At 39.2% G+C, this 17029-nt stretch overlaps 1 protein-coding gene across 4 annotated transcripts in view; it reads right to left on the bottom strand.

Annotated features, from left to right (window-relative positions):
- TMPRSS7 (transmembrane serine protease 7) overlaps window positions 1-16126 on the bottom strand; it is a 43636-nt gene extending 27510 nt beyond the window's left edge. Inside the window, exons 1-8 of one of the 4 annotated variants that reach the window (XM_055110272.1) lie at window positions 14318-16126; window positions 11858-11988; window positions 9585-9652; window positions 7965-8158; window positions 6898-6936; window positions 5943-6171; window positions 3934-4064; window positions 3117-3229 (exon numbers count right to left, since the gene is read on the bottom strand). In XM_055110272.1, the coding sequence (XP_054966247.1) occupies window positions 3117-3229; window positions 3934-4064; window positions 5943-6171; window positions 6898-6936; window positions 7965-8158; window positions 9585-9652; window positions 11858-11988; window positions 14318-14366 (954 nt within the window). In that variant the 5' untranslated portion in view covers window positions 14367-16126. Of the gene's footprint in view, window positions 1-3116; window positions 3230-3933; window positions 4065-5942; window positions 6172-6897; window positions 6937-7964; window positions 8159-9584; window positions 9653-10844; window positions 10955-11857; window positions 11989-14317 lie in introns of those variants that run through there. The other 3 variants (XM_055110273.1, XM_057301859.1, XM_034957075.2) reach the window with 3 other exon arrangements.
- Window positions 16127-17029: the final 903 nt, after the last annotated feature.

Genomic DNA, 17029 nt, shown 5'->3' with positions numbered 1-17029 from the left:
TCTAAGATTCTATAACAAAATGTATTGGAATACAAAAAAGAAGGGAGGTGGTAAATGTTCAGCTAAGTGATTGTTAAGAAACGTAGGGAAGCAGAACATCTTTAGAAACCCAGAAAAGGAGAAGGGGCTGAATTTATTTATGGAGGAGGCATGATTCCTTCTAGTCCTACCTGGGTCACTTTCTGTTTGAGTGATCCCTAGCAAATGATTCAACCCATCTCTTTTCCCATACCTATAAAATGTGCTAAGAATATGTCTTCTATATTAGAGGTGTGTTTTGAAGGGCAAATAAAAATATGTTGCCAAAAACACTGAAGTGCTAAACAAATATAGACAACAGAATACAAACTCAACACCCTTTTTTGGTTGTACTTATTTGTTCCTTCTTCCCCTGTAGTCTGTAAGCTCCATAAGAACAAGAACTTATCTTGCTACTAGGCATCCCCATATAGAGCCTGGCACATGGCAGACATTTAATAAGCATTGTTGAGTGGACAAGAGAGCTTGAGAGAAGAATCTTTAAGCTGTAGCAGGAGTTAATCCTTCTCAGATAAATAAGACCTTAAAGCTCAGCTGGAAGTGAGTTTGCAAAGGGGGTTGACTGCTCTTCAGTAAATTTCAAAATGGGACCAGACACTAAGATGGATTGAGGAGAATATAAACTAACTTTTGTGTAAAAAACTTTTATCATAACGAGTCAATATTTTTGTTACTGAAGTCATTGAGTTCTTTTTTTTAAATAAATTCAAAGCTATTTTACAGGTGAAAAAAAGTCAATTTTACACTGATTTCCATTCACAGTAACATGCCCTGATGTTTTCAAAGCTTTCTGAAAAGGAACAGCTTTATTTAACCTCTACACTGAGGAGGACAAACTTCCTCTCTGAGAGATGACAACAGCTAACACGTTTGTCCTGTTGTTTCCTGCCTCCTTTCTCCCACTCCTCACTTGCTCACTGGGATGTCCTTTTCCTTATAAAGACTTTTTTTTTTTTCTTCAGCATTTCTCACCCCCAACCCCTAGCAAAACAGTAAATGATCCAATATTCTTATTCACACCCTGACTAAAAGTCCCAACAAAGTTTTAAATTTTTTCATTTTAAGGCTATGGATTATTAAGAAGTCAACCTTTATTTTATCTCAAAGGAATTTCAAACATTCGACAGAGCTTTTGAGAATGGCACTGTCTTTTTCTGCTACCAGACAAGCTCAAGAAGGTAAATCTGCTTTGTGGAGAGACTGAAGAAATGGAGATTTGCTTCCTTTCCCTCTTCCTTCCCTAACCCTTTCTTTCATCTCCTCTTTTCCTCTCCTCCTCAGACTCGCTGCTTATCTGAGGCCCTGCATTTCTGCTGCCCTGAAGCCTTGAGAACCTGGCAGTGAGCAAGGGTCCAGCACCTTTATCTCTTAATTACTTTGGAAATATTTGTAATAATGATTTTTTTTAAATTTAAGGACACATGCCATCAGGGTATTGACACCAACTTACAGGTTTGGGTAGAGTAATGAAATTATTTTAACTATTTAACTATTATGACTATGCACACAAAAAAAATATGCATCAAGCACCCTCCTGCCTCAGAGTCCCTGGCTCAGCTGTTCTCTTTGCCTGCAACATTCTTATCCTGGTATTCACAAGGTTAGTTCCGTCATCTTTCAGGTTTATCTGCAAATGTCCCCTTGTCAGCAAGACTTTCCCTGATCATCCTATTTAAGATAACAAACACCTAACTTGTTATGCTTCACACCTCCCACCCCCAACTCAGGCTATAGAGCCCCCTTCCCTGCTTTATTTTTCTCCATAGCATTTTATCATTACGAGACATATTACATGTATTTAACTTGTTTGTTTATTACTTGCCTTCCCCTACTGGAAGGTAAGCTCCATGAGAGCAGGGCTGCTGCTCTGTGTTTGTGTCTGATTTCATGGATCCCCAGTATCTGGAATTGTGCCTGAGTGCCTGGCCCATAGTAGTCATTCAATAATATGTTGAATAAACGCAAACAACATACTGCTTGCCACTTACATCTAATTCATCTAATTGCTATGCCACACAATAATGAGTCTATACGTATATCCTGAATGAACAGAGGTGACACTTTGCCCTGTCTCCGTGTGATATTATAGGTGGAGAAAGAAAAAGCAGTTTACTAAGATTTTTTTTTTTAAAGCATAAATGCCCTATCTAGCACCAGAGGGAGAGATAGATAGATAGGTAATAGAGATAGATAGATAGATAGATAGATAGATAGATAGATAGATAGATAGATAGATAGATGATAGAGATAGATAGATAATATAGATAGATAATAGAGATAGATATAGATAGATACATAGATAGATGATAGATAGATAGATAGATAGATAGATAGATAGATAGATAGATATTTCGTATACATTTGCACTCTGGTTTGCTTATACAACTGAAATATAATAGAGTTGTCCCTTAGTATCTGTGGAGGATTGGTTCCAGGAACCCTACAGATACCAAAATTCTCAGATACTGAAGTATCTTATATAAAATTGTGTAGTATTTGTGTGTAATCTATGCACATCCTCTATATACTTTAAATCATCTCTAGATTACTTATAATACCTAATACAATTATATTCTATATAAATAGTTGTTATATTGTATTGTTTTTTATTTGTGTTATTGTTTATTGTTGTATTTTATTGTGTCTGTAAAATTTTTTGATCTGTGATTGGTTTAATCCACGGATGCCAAACCTGCAGATACAGAGGGCTGACTGTATTGCCTAATCTGATTTATTATTTTATTATTATTCCTATTACAATGCTGGTGATTAAGTAATTAAAAATTGATAAATGTGCTCTATCATAATACAATAATTGAACCTTCAACAATGCCTTTGCATTTTCAATACCAACAAAATAAATTTGAGAAAAAGGCCCCAGTCTGCTAAGAGTAGTTAATTTGTGGGCAGAGGGTTGAAATTACAGAAAAGTGTTGCATTCTAAATAATATATTTCAATAATACTGAAATTTTATAAAATTAAGCAATATTCTTTTGTAATTAAAAAATTAATGAAATTCATGCTATTAAAAATAGAGCAGTAATATTTTTCTAAGACACTGGTAGAACTAGGCTACCTGAAATTTCCAGGTACACTTGCATTTTGGAGGATAGTAGCTCGGGTAATATGGGCTTGAAATTTTCCCTTCAAAGCCAGTGATGTCTTTGACCAACACTGTGTTTTCACACTCTGGAAAAGATACCCAGTGACACACAATGATTTGCAGCTTTGAGATTATGGAAAATACACTTCATACATTTCTTTAATTACTAAGGCACACTTCCTTGATCGACAAGCTTTATACATTTCTTAAACTTTGGGTTTTTTTTGTTTTGTTTTGTTTTTCAGAAGAAAGGAATGCCACCCTACAGATGTATAGCTAAAATGCTTATTCTCTAATTCTATATTTGTTTTCACATCATATGTTTTGGCTGCAGATCTGCAAGATGCTATTACTCTCTTTAAAAACATAGTTCTGAACTCAGAGACACCAGCAGCAGCTGAAGAGCAATCCCTCCTCAGAGGCCTGAGTTCCATCCCTCATATTCCCTCCTCTAAGCTCTAAACTGTAATAATCTCAACCTCTTTCCTTTGTTCACCCAGCCCTAGGGATGATAGTTACTTTCTGCACATGTTACATCCATGATACATTTCTCTTCTTGTCCTTTTTGCCTTTTGAGTAACCTTATTGACACCTTTATATGAAGTTAATAGTTCTTACAGAATTCATTCTGTCTAAATAACTAATATGGTCTCTCTCTTCTGACTGGACCCTTATTCAGAGTCCCAGACTAATACAATGAATATTACAACACAGCTTCCAGAAAGATAAGAATAGGCTATCATTACAAATATTTCTAAAAGTGACTTCTCCATAATTGGGGAAGACTTACTTTGTTCTGGAATGACCTCAAAATATGCCCGGATTCCTGAGAGCCTCCGTATATGAGGAGACTTAAATGTCACCAACATGAGATTATTTGTAGAAACAAATGACATTAATGTTCTTGTGGGTTCACAAATTCTAAAAGCAGATAATAAAACAAAAGTACATGAATAATACGTTATTTGAGAAATGGGTCTCCATTCAATACGATTCCACACATTTCCTGGGCCATCCATTCAATCCATCCACTCAGTTCCTGGGAATCTCTCCCAACCAGATCCTCATCCATTAGTAGCCACAGAGCACTACAGAGCCAGAAAAGGTAGATACATTTTTGTGTAGGAACCTCTACCAGAGAATTCTCTGGGATGGCTGTCACTGTATGCTCCTTGGGCAGAAATACGGTATAAAAGTAGTGTATCTAATGGCTAAGGTCCTGGACTCTGCTCTAAGGAAAACTGGACTCAAAATTCAGCTCCATCACGCAAATGGATGAAAGATGCCAGGCTTAAATCTTTGTAAGCACCAGTTTCTCTTCTATGCAATGGTAGTGTTACCAGAAAAAAGGCCATGTGTGTTGTCCAGGTCCTTGGCATTTTAAACAAAGAACTGAACAAAATGCACAAAGCAACAAAGGAATGAAACACAAAAATGAGAAAGGAAAGCAGGGATTTATTAAAGCACTCCACAGGGTGGGAGTGGGCCAGAGCAAGCGGCTCAAGGCCCCAGTTACAAAGTATTCTGGGTTTTAAGTACTCCTTGTGAGGTCCCTATCAGCTACCCCTTATCTCGATGAAGGGTTTGGCCCATGGCTAATTAAAGGCTGAGGTGAATTGGTGCGGTATGCAGATGAAGGGATGGCCGGGCTTGACCCCCAGCCAATCCAGGGTGCTTTCTCTTTCCACCTGAGACGTGGCGGAAGCGGTAGGGTTGTAGAGTGACCGGGCTTTTCCTTTTAGTTTAGCTTTAGGAAGTTTGTGTTAATTGGCCTTAAGTTCCCTGCCCCCAGATCTTCTTGTTTCCCCTTGAATCAGCTTTAGGAAGTCAGCACTAATTGGCCTTAAGTTCCCTGCCTTCAGATCCTATTCTCCTGCCTCAGTAGTAATAATAATAGTACGCTCCTCACAGCATTGTGCTGAGGATTAAATGAGATAAGTAAATATGTCTGAAAGGATGAAAAGAAGCTGATAATGATGGAGGAATGGGCATCAGTGGCAAACTTACTTTTCACTGCATATTCTTATATAGTGTTTGAATTTTTAACATGCACATTCATCCCCAAAATATAAATACCTGCATACACACATAAAGCATTGTTGCATACATCCATAGACATGGTTAAAAATAATAGGATGATTTATGTACCTTTTTAGCACAGTGAGTAATAATTTCTTAATGAAGCCTAATTCATTATTAGTTTACCAAATATTAAGCACCCATAAATAAATATCTACTATTAAGTAAAAAATACTAGGGTATGTATATGTGTGTGTAATTACACATACATGAATGAAAGGATTTATGCTAAAATATAACAGAAATTTGTTCTGAATAATGAGGTTGTGAAGTAATTGATACCATTTCCTCTGACCTAATTTTCTACAATAAACATGTGTTATCTTTGTAACGAGAAAAAAAATTTAATTGTTTACTAATGTGATGCAATCATCATAGGATATTTATTCTCACACTGTTGAAATAGTAGACTTCATTTTTATTCCAATAAATGTAAAATTAAACAAAGTATCTGTTATATTTCAGGTATATTGGCTGACGTTCTTGCTGTACTGACTTTGAGAGTATTTGCTATAAGTGGAAAACAAACATTGAGACTGATAGGCTCTGGCGAGGGTACTAAAGTATAGGGGATACTAAATAGGGCACGGGTCAGCCATTGACCTCATGTGTGCACACAAAAACTGTTTTTAAAAAAAAAATCCAGGGGGAACACAGATACTGTAAAACAGAGGTTGTGAAAAATATTTTTACCCACCAAGAAGAGTACCTGCATCGTACCTGTACAAGATGCTGCTCCGGATGGGCAAAAGGGAGTCGTAAATGGTCAGGGAGTCAGTGACACAGTTGTCAGCTTCGATTTGGATGGACTTGATTGAGAGACGAATCAGGTAGCCCACTATGGCCACCAGCTTGAAGTGACACATCAGCCTCCCTGAGGCTGCAGAAATCTCCAGTGGGTAGTGGAGAGACAGATGCTCTGCATAGAAGTACTGAGAGCAGCCTTTGTCTGTGGAGACAGCACCATTTTCCTTTCTTTTCTTTTTTTTTAGGAATGACTTTTATAAAAACAGAAATCTTTATAGAAAAGTAAAGGGCAAAAGAGGTCATGTGAAGGACATATGGCCAGCCTAGGTCCACTTCCCTGCCTTCTGGTAACAGCCCAGCATTTTGCCTTTAGAAACTATCCACACTCTGTCTATATAGTTTGGTTGGGGTTAAACTCACCCCTAGTTTCAGAGGTGGGCACATAGCCCAGGCTGGCCAATCAGAGTCAAAGAAGTCATTTCAAGAATAGGCATGTCAGTCAATCCAGACAATGAGAGTCAGCCCCAGGACTTCTGCAAGAGCAATCAGGAAATACGTGGAGGTGGTTTTCACCATGGTTTAGAAAATGATAAATTATAAGTTTGGATCTGCTTGGTGGTCCTTGTTACAAATACAGTGGAAGAGCACACTTGATAACGAAGGCTCCATAGAAGTAGGCAGAGATGCAGAGTTCTGATGGTATTTTTATTTTAGATCCTAGACTCAACCATAACTAACGCCAGCACACTCCATGTATGTCCCACTTACATGAGTCAGTCAAGTTTCTTTTGTGCTTAAGGCAGTTTGAATGCATTTCTGTCACTTGCAATTAAAAGAGCACTAACAAATACCATCAATTAGAAAATGAAAATTACAGCCAAAAACAATATTAACATGGGGGGAGGGGGAACCACATGAAAGAATTTACCAGATCCTATGGTTGACGAGTAATCCGACCGAAGCCCAGCTGCATTGAAAAAGCACATGAGAAGATATTGAATCCTATCATTTCATTTTGTTAGAATTTTGCTTAGTAAAAATTATTTTCAGTCCTTCTTTAAAGGCAATCAAACACATCTGGGATTTACTTTAAAATAATCCAGTGAGGATGAGGTAGTTGTTCAGGTATTTAGAGATCAAATAGAATAGTCATGAGTGAGTTGGTAGTTGTCGAAGTTGAGTAAAGGGTGTATGAGAGTTCACTACACTATTCTCTTCACTTTTGTATCCTTGAAATTGTAGTTGCAAGTTTCAAATATTTTCAAAGGTAAAAAAGCAACCAAACAAATATGATATTAGTCCTATATATGAAATAGTACATGAGATACAGAATTTTCTATGAGCTTTTTCCTTTATTTAACAAATATTTGTCCGCTACCTACCATATGCCTAGTGTATGTGTGTGTATAATATACTTATATATTTTTAAATACACACAAATTTATAATATACTTATAACATGTTCATATATGTGTTTTATGTATAAAATTTAAATCAAAACAGAAAACTGCACAAATTTTGAGTTATGCAATCATTAAACCATTTTACTATCAAGGCAAACAATGAAATTTGCATTTGGGGCTATGAAGCAAGCTGTTTTGGAGTGTTGGACAACATTACACAGTAAAGGGACAGTTCTGTCTGGGCAAGTAAAGTAACAAGATAAACCTCAGCAAAATTCTTCCTTGTCTAGGGTTTTGTTCTTTGGGGACTTAGTTTGATGATGCATGACCTGAATAAAGGTAGGTAGAGGTACACAGTAATACATTCAATTTCGTATGTATATTGTCCCCAAATCTATTGTTCAATCACAATATACAACATTTAGCAATTTCCTTTACTAACATAGCTCCAATGTCTTTAGTTAATCCTGCGCCACTGGGATTGTGGGGTAATCCCACATTGTAATGCTTCATTACAATGTTGACTATAATCATGGCAAGTATCAGGAGTCCTGCAGGAAGGAATGCTAAAGGAAAATTACCCAGCAATCACCATTTAGTACCACAGAGTCCATGTCCACAGCCAGACCCTGCAAGCTCCCCACAGAGGTCCGGTTTACGATGCTTGTCTGGATGGAGTCCTTCAAGATGGCGGCAACACAGTCTTCACAGAAGATGTGGCCTTTGGCACGTGGCATGACAAAAACAATCCAAAAGTGGACAAGGAGGCCGCCTTTGTTGTTGCTGCTATAACGAAAAAAGAGAGATCATCAGGGACCTCATAGGACTTTACAGAGAAGAAATACCCAGATGATGGATTCAAGGTAAGGCCAATGAGCACATCCTTCAACTGAAGCTAGCTCCCTTCTTTAGGTAGTCATTGACGTCTGTTATGAAGATTGGCAAAGGACAGCATCATGTTATATGTATTCAGACCATAGTGTTGGATTCTAATCTAAAACCATTACTGTAGAGTTGCGTCTCCATGGAGAATATGCTATTTCTATGGATATCAATCAGTATTCACTGCCATTAAAATTTAAAACCATGGCTGGGCATGGTGGCTCACGCCTGTAATCCCAGCACTTTGGGAGGCTAAGGCAGGCAGATCACCTGAGGTCAGGAGTTCGAGACCAGCCTGACTAACATGGTGAAACCCTGTTTCTACTAAAACTACAAAAATTAGCCAGGCATACTGGCAGGTGCCTGTAATCACAGCTACTCGGAAGGCTGAGGCAGGAGAATTGCTTGAACCCGGGAGGCAGAGGTTGCAGTGAGCTGAGATCATGCCATTGTACTCCAGCCTGGGCGACAGAGCGAGACTCTGTCTCAAAAAAGAAAAAAAATTAAAACCATTATAATGTTTGATACTCTGCCATGTCCGGGGACTGTGTTAAATCTGCTTTATCCCGTTTAATCTTATGAGAAGGTCCTATTATTATTCCAGTTTTATAGGTGAGAAAACTGAAGCCGAATACAACTCCAAGTCACATAGCTAGTAGCAGATCCAGTAATTAAGCCCAATTTGGTTTCCAGTCGGCCCCCAGAGCCTGAGCTCCTAATGGCATAAATACTGCCACGTTTTAGGAAAGGAACATAACATGGCATTCTGCAGGAAATGACTTGGGAAATGGAAGGTTAAGGAAACTAATCAAGTTGCTATACTCCAAGGCTTCTCAGTGCTTTAATATGTCAAAGTGGATTGTGGATTGTGAATCTCTGCAGATATATTGGGAGTGGGTGGGGGTGGGATATAATATATGGTGCACAATTTTTTCTAAAAATGATTTGACCATGAATCCCCTTTTTTCTCAGAAGATCTCTAGTGACCAGTTTTTCACTGAACATTGAGAAATCATGGTCTGTGCTTTATTTTTGCCTCCACCCTCCACCCAATATGATAGACAAGTTTGGGCCATTTTGCACAGCAGCACTGCTATAGGGGTTCAGGATTCTAGCTATGGGGAGAAGGTTGGGATTTGGTGGATAAAGAGCAAAAACACAGCAAGAAAGAAGGGCAGTGAGTTGAGTCACTAGTTGTGCTAATACAGTATGAATCCCCAACCACCTCCAAGAAGTTACTTGGGAATGGTGGAATCTCAGCCTTTTCATAGCCTTGAATGGACTTTAGAACAATGAACACAGAAATCTCAAAACAAGGGACATGCATTACCTGACATCTGCAACAACAGACTGCTCATAAAATTTGGAGAAGGCAGATGTTGTATAAACCAGGTTTATCTGAAAAAGAATAGTTGAGGTATCTGAAGTATTTCATACTTGACTTCCTTTTACAGTATCTTAAATGTTGTAGGCCCAAGCTCTGACAGCCAGCAAGAAGAAATGCAAGCCTCAAAATAAAGGCTCCTAACTCCACATCCAGGCATTATTTCTTGAATTCAAATAAATTCTTCCTGCAACAATCTTGAGTGACTTACTTTCATTCTGCTATCTGTGAAAAATCAGTGAAAAGTCATTTATTGCTCTCTTTAAACTCAAACTTAACTTCTGTATTCTCCCCACTGCAAAGGTTAATTTTCTCCACAGTTAACAAATCAAACTCATTTAAGTACATTTTCATAGTACAGTAATCTGACCCAACGTCTTTTCTATCAGTGCACCAGCGTCGACCATATTCTTAAGGACACATTCTCACATTAGCCACTAGGGGGCGAGTGGTACCTACAGCCAGGTCTACCAGCCCCCTTCATAACAAACTCTAGGGAAGCGCCCCAGCCATTTTAAAACTTCATAATTGGATCTCAAGGGAGAGCTCTGTTTCAATCGATTTACCTTCTTGGCCCTTACCTAGCATTTCTAAAAGCAAACTCACTGTCTTCTCCCCAGTCATTGTCTCTAGTATTCCCCTTCCTATGTAATTTGAAAACCACTTACATAATTGCCCAAGATTAAAAAACAAAAAAATTTAACCCTTAGAAATTATGAAGTGTAGTGGAAACAATATAAGCTGTGAAATTTAAATTCACTGTGCAACACAGAACATGTTGCCTAAACCTGTTTAGGCAGGATGTTTTTTTTTTTTTTTTCTTTTTCACCTGTAAAGTGGTAATCAAAACACCCACCTCCTTGGGATAATTTGAGAAATAATTGGTATACAGTCATATGCCACATGACATTTTGGTCAATGACAGACCACATATATGACAGTAGTCCCATAAGATTATGATGGAGCTGAGCAACTCTTATCATCTAGTGATTTGTGTTACAATTGCCTACACTGTTCAGTACAGTAACATGCCGTCCAGGTTTGTGGCTTAGGAGCAGTAGGCTATACCATCTAGCCTGGGTGTGTAGTAGGCCATTCCAGCTACGTATGTGTACACACACTCTATGATGTTTGTACAACAGTATCTCCATTGTTAAGTGACACAGGACTGTATAAATATTAGAGGCTAAGGGTTTAGTGACGTACCCAGTATATAGCAGGCATTCAATAAGTAAAAGCTGCTCTGAGCACTATTGTCTTTGATGTGCCCTCTCTCTCACCACCTTTCCTCATTCTACACAGCCAGTCATTGTGTCAAGTTCATCACTATGACAACCCTCTCCAGTACCGTGGAAATATAAATTGACAGCAACGTTCTAGTTGGTAATATGTGCCAAGAGCCGTGAATAGATACTTTTCTATTTGTCCAAGTAATTATGCTTTTAGGAAACCACCTAAGGGAGTAGTCAGAGATACTCACAAAGAATGTGGCAGTTTTGCTGTCACATTATCTATAGCAAAAGTTGGGAACAGCCTAAACATCCAATAAATAGGTATTTGCTAACTTTGAGTCTATTGTAACTTATATTTTTTAAAGGAAGATTTACATGCATAGAAGCATGCAATAGCATGCTAAGAGAAAATGTTAGTTTATAAAACTGAATATAATATTCCAATATTGCACTATTCTCTATGTCTGTGTATTTCAGAATAAAAAGGGGCTTTGTCTCTGGTGATGACATTAAAGAAGATGTTAGTTTTTAAAACATAATCATCTGAATTTTGCTAATTTTTATAATAAATATGTATTAGTTCTACAATGAGAAAGTTTTTTTTTACAATGAAGAGATTGCCAGGGCATCAAGGTTGAAATAAATGTGTACAATAATGGAATTAATCGGTATGCATCTAACTTCAGAACTGGAAGGTATTTTAAAGGTCATCTGATTCCAATTCTTTTATTTTACGGTTGAGAAAAACTGAAGCTGAGAGAGCCATTCTTTTTTTTACATTGGAGCATGGGGGCAGGGGGAGAAATTCTATCTTATAGCCAAGATGTGCTAGATTTCATGTTTTCTTCTGACACCTTCCTTTGTCTACCCTGCCCTCTACTTCCCTAAACCCTGCTCACCTGTGACACTTGTGTTCCCCTCCAGCTTCATCCCCCACCTCCCCGCAAACCCACTCTACCCTAATACCCTCTACCTCCATCGCCTCACCACTTGCTGCACAGTCCGTGACACTGAAAGAAATTCCCTGGACTCCTTTTGTCGGTATTCAGGAAGAAACTCAATGTTGGTGATGCGAAACATCCCAGCAAAGTAAAAAGCATCTTTGCTTTCTGTCTTACCTGTAAAATAGGAAAGAACAAGATTCGGAGGCTTTCCCATCTGTGTGGCAGTAAGGAATTGTCTGAGCTATGTCAGTATGAGGCTCCTAAAATAATTTTATTTTAGGCAGCTACATACTAACTGGTTCAGAGCCTGTGAAGTTTTAAATGTAGGTAACAACATCTATTTCATCAGCAGCAAATAACCGTATCTCAGAATATTCCTTCTATCCACTCTGTCAAATACTTAAGAGCAAGATTAAAAGGATCTCATGGCCCTTGTGTGTTACTTTTCTGTGGCCCATATATACCCTGCTTTATCATAATTTCTCTCTGTCTCCTTTATGGGCTCTCTGAAGGAATAAATGGTAATTTATTTTGATTCCTCAGCCCCTAATGCAGGGGTGCCTGGCTTACCTTTGAAGCTCAATAAACATTTGAGGGAAGGAAGGGAGGGACAAAGTGGGTAGAGGGGGAGAGAAAGGGAGAAAGAAAGAGTGAGAAAGAGAGAGAGAGAATATTTCCTCTTAGCACAAGGCCCAGCACATGGAAATGCTAAATAAATGATGGCTGAATTAAAAAGAATTTGCAACCGCTGTGAGTGATAGGAAACAGCTTCCCCTCTAAGATCAATTCAAGGTCACTTTAGCCCTAGGAAGTGTAGGGCGGCTGGGGAGGGGAGGAGGCAGCACGGGGTAAGCGGCAGAAGGATTGAACTCCTGTCCTTGATTTGTTTTTTCAGGTAATGTGACCTTGGACTGATCACCTTGCCTCTAGGCCGACCATATAAAACAACAGTTGTTTTTTGGTTTTTGGTTTTTTTATTTTAATCAGGGAAGTGCTTCCTAGATTTTTTTTTTTTTTTTTTTTTTTTGGTTGCGGACTCTAAAATTCAAATGAAAGCTATGACTTCTTTCCAGAAGCTCACGCATCCTTCTCATATCAGTAAGTACTCTACAGTCAGAACAACAACCATGTAAGAAAGATCAATTAATTTAGCATTCAATCAGACTACATTTACCTAACTCTTCAGTTCAGCCTAATGTACAAGATCCTCCGTAGTCTCCCTGTTTACCTGTCTCTCTGTCTACCTCCTTTTTCAAGGCCACCCTCCGTGCCCAGATTTCCTGTATCAAAACTAACCTGTTTTCTATTGAAAAATTCTTACTGGTCCATACCAGTCTCCCTTTGCTTGTACTGATCTGTTTCCATGAAGTGGCCTTCTCTGATTTTTGTAAGCCAACAAACTACATCTGCACAAGGATGTTCTAAAACTTTATATAAAAATGCTAGGACAGTGCAAATGTGTCAGCTGGGGAACAGCAGAGAAACCACGGCAAATAAGCTGCTTTGTTCTGGGTTGGGGTTGTGTGTGTTTGTCTTAATGGCCCATTGACTTGACTTCCCCACCGCTTTCCTCAAGGACAGAGATCTTATCTTGCTCACCACTCTGCTCCCGTGCCTACCCCAGGACCCAACACATAATGAACAGTCTCAAGATGTATCAAATGAATGTTCAGGAACCAGTTCATGAACCCTTCTCTGGATGCCATCCCTGGGCAATTTGGATGTCTTTCTTCTGTCATCACAAGATAATCACTTAAGCAAAAAAACTCACACCTTCTCTCTAGCACTGAACTCTGAACTTTTTGAAAGTAGAAAATGCATCTATGAGCTTTCTGAAGGTAGGAGATGCATCGTGGTGTGTTTGACACCCTACATTCTGCCAAGCAAATCACAAGTGATCAATTTATGTGCATATAAGTGACCTGAACCGTTCAAGACAGTATTCCTTCATTCTTTGCCTGAAAGTCTTCCCTTCCAATCAGATTTTCATATCTCTGAGAGTACATCTAGGAAAACTGTTTCTCTACCCATAACACTTCTGTCACCAAATGTGGGGGTGGGGGCGGGGGTTCCGCACACCAAGCAACTCTCCAATTCATTGCAGACACCAACTGGATGTCCAATGATTCAATTCAATTCTGACACCAGCTACCAAGAGTTCGTGTCAGACCCCAAAGGTTAAAGGCACATTCTTACTAGACCGCCCCCCAATGCAGATCCCAATCAGAAGTAGTAGGTCCCCAGGCTACCCACACTGCTGTCCAAACTGGCTACAAATTGGCTGTTCTCACAAAGCCCTCAGGTTTCATAATTTGCTAAAATGACTCACAGAACTCAGAGAAACACTTTACTTACTATTCCTTCTTTATTATAAAGGATGCAAATGAGCAGCCAGATGAAGAAGTACCTACAGTGAGGTCCAGAAGGGTCTCTAGAGTAGGAGCTTCTGTCCCTGTGGAGTTGGAGCATGCCACCCTCCCAGCAACTGGATATGTTCACCAACCTGGAAGCTCCTTGGTTTTTACAGAGGTCAGTTTTAAATCATTGTGCATTCGTGATTAAGCTCAATCTTCAGCCCCCTCTTGAAAATTACAATCCTCTAAGTACGTGGTTGGTTTCTCTGGTTACCTAGGGGCTTTCAGCCACCAGTCACTTCGTTAACATACAAAAAGACATTCTTAGAAGCTCTGTGTTAGGATCTAAGGACTACAACCAAATATTATAACAAAATGTATGTATATAAACCAAAAGATGCTCCTATCACTCCTATCATTCAGGAAGTTACAGAATGTTAGAAGCTCTGAGCCAGAAATCTAGGGCACAGAATAACTACGTATTTCACATTATATCATGGTGCATGATTTTGTATCAAATATATTAACATGTATAGATGGCAACTCCGATACAAGTCAACAAAGGCTATACTTGCAGTGTTGCATAAGTGAGAACTCTATAGGAAAGGGCTTAGTTATGACACCTGTCCAAAAGGATCGGTCAGATCAACAAACACGTAATAACAGAGGAGAGAAAGATGCATGTGCAAAATGGAGCTCAGGGAGCCGGAAATTCAAGGTTGCCTAGAAACAGGTGGTGGGTGGAATGAGGAAATGAAACAGCTTAGCATTCCGTTAATTTTTTTAAAGCTACAAATGCATTACATTTCTGAACCAGTCAAAATCTCCTGAGCATCCTTCTCAGCTCTTCCCATCCTATCCCCAATCTCCTCCTCTTGCTCTCCTATGGGGAGAAAATGGTGTTGGTAAAAAAAAAAAAAGAAATGAGAAAGAGAATTCTGGCTTATGTCTCCTTAAAATATCAACACCAGGCCGAGCACCATGGTTCACGCCTGTAATCCTAGCACTTTGGAAGGCCAAGGTGGGAGGATTGTTTGAGTAGAGGAGTTTGGGACCAGCCTGGGCATCATAATGAGAACTCTGTCTCTACAACAAATTTTAAAAGTTAGCCCAGGTGTGCTGGCATAGACCTGTGGTCTCAGCTACTCAGGAGGCTGAGGCAGCAGGATTGCTTGAGCCCAGGAGTTCAAGGTTGCAGTGAGCTGTGATTGTGCCACTACACTCCAGCCTGGGTGACAGAGCAAGATCTTGTCTCAAAAAAATAATAATAAAAAACCATCAACACCAGTTTTGGAAATGGTGTATCCATATTGGAAAAAGGAAAATCCCATCAGAAATACCTATGGCAGATTAGGGCTGCATTGCTAATGCTGGACTCATACCATAAGCCCTAACCCCAAAGAAACACAGATTTTTAACTTACTGATATACAGCCACAGAAGTGTCCAGGCTATGACTGCTACGATGAATAAAAATACTGTGAAGAGAATGATTTTATTTTGTACATTCCAAAAGGGAACTTTTTTCTTGGATTGCTTCTTGGGTTTGGCTTTGCCAATGGGTCTTTGTGGTGGTCGTCTTCCTGGCAATGGTAGTCGTCTCCCTGGCAATGGTGGTCGTCTCACTGGCAGCTTCTTTTGGGCACTGACCACTTGGACTGAGATATTGGATATCTTCAAAAAAAAAGAAATAAGATATGTTACCAAGTAGAAGTAGACAGGATCTTAAATGAAACTACCCAGTCAGGAGATGTTGGTACTAAAAGGCCTAAATGTGACTATTTAAGCATTCATATTTATGTAAGTATATCAAATTATTTACATAAGTATAATAACTTGATTTGCACCAAGTCACAAAATTACGATCAGATAAACTAGACATTACTGTATACAAACCCTAGTGAAATGGTTTCTATTGGGGGAACCAGCCCCCAATATTTCAATGTAGGTTCTTTTCTATTTTCCCTAAGTGTCAGCCGGTCTGATAAATAAAGAGAAAGAGTACAAAAGAGAGAAATTTTAAAGCTGGGTGTCCGGGGAAGACATCACATGTCGGCAGGTTCCATGATCCCCCCTCAGCCACAAAACCAGCAAGTTTTTATTAGCGATTTTCAAAGGGGAGGTAGTGTATGAATAGGGTGTGGGCCACAGAGATCACATGCTTCAAAGGCAATAAAATATCACAAGGCAGAAGGTCAGAGCAAGATCACAAGGTCAGGGTGAAACTAGAATTGCTAATGAAGGTCCATGTCCTGCTGGGCACACATTGTCATTGATAAACATCTTAGCAGGAAACAGGGTTCAAGAGCAGAGAACTGGTCTGACTAGAATTCACCAGCCTGGAATTTCCTAATCCTAGCAAGCCTGGGGGTGCTGCAGGAGACTAGGGTGTGTTTCATCCCTTATCTGCAACTGCATAAGGCAGACACTCCTAGACGGCCATTTTAGAGGTCTCTTCCTGGGGATGCTTTCTTTTCCCAGGGCTGTTAATTATTAATATTCCTTACTGGGGAAAGAATTTAGCGATATTTCTCTTACCCATTTTTGGCAATAAGAGAAATATGGCTCTGTCCTGCATGGCTCCCAGGCAGTCAGACCCAGTGGTTATCTCCCTTGTTCCCTGAACATTGCTGTTATCCTGTTCTTTTTTCAAGGTGCCCAGATTTCAGATTGTTCAAACACACATGCTTTATGAAGAATTTGTGCAGTTAACGCAATCATCACAGGGTCCTGAGGCGACATACATCCTCAGTTTACAAAGATGACGGGATTAAGAGATTAAAGTAAAGACAGGCATAGGAAATTATGAGAGTATTGATTGGGGAAGTGATAAATGTCCATGAACTGTTCACAATTTATGTT

This window comes from Pan paniscus, chromosome 2 (genome assembly GCF_029289425.2).
Source record: "Pan paniscus chromosome 2, NHGRI_mPanPan1-v2.0_pri, whole genome shotgun sequence".
NCBI classification, from domain to species: Eukaryota; Metazoa; Chordata; class Mammalia; order Primates; family Hominidae; genus Pan; species Pan paniscus.
The sequence above is the reverse complement of the archived record's forward strand: the minus strand, read 5'-3'. Positions and strand labels throughout refer to the sequence as shown.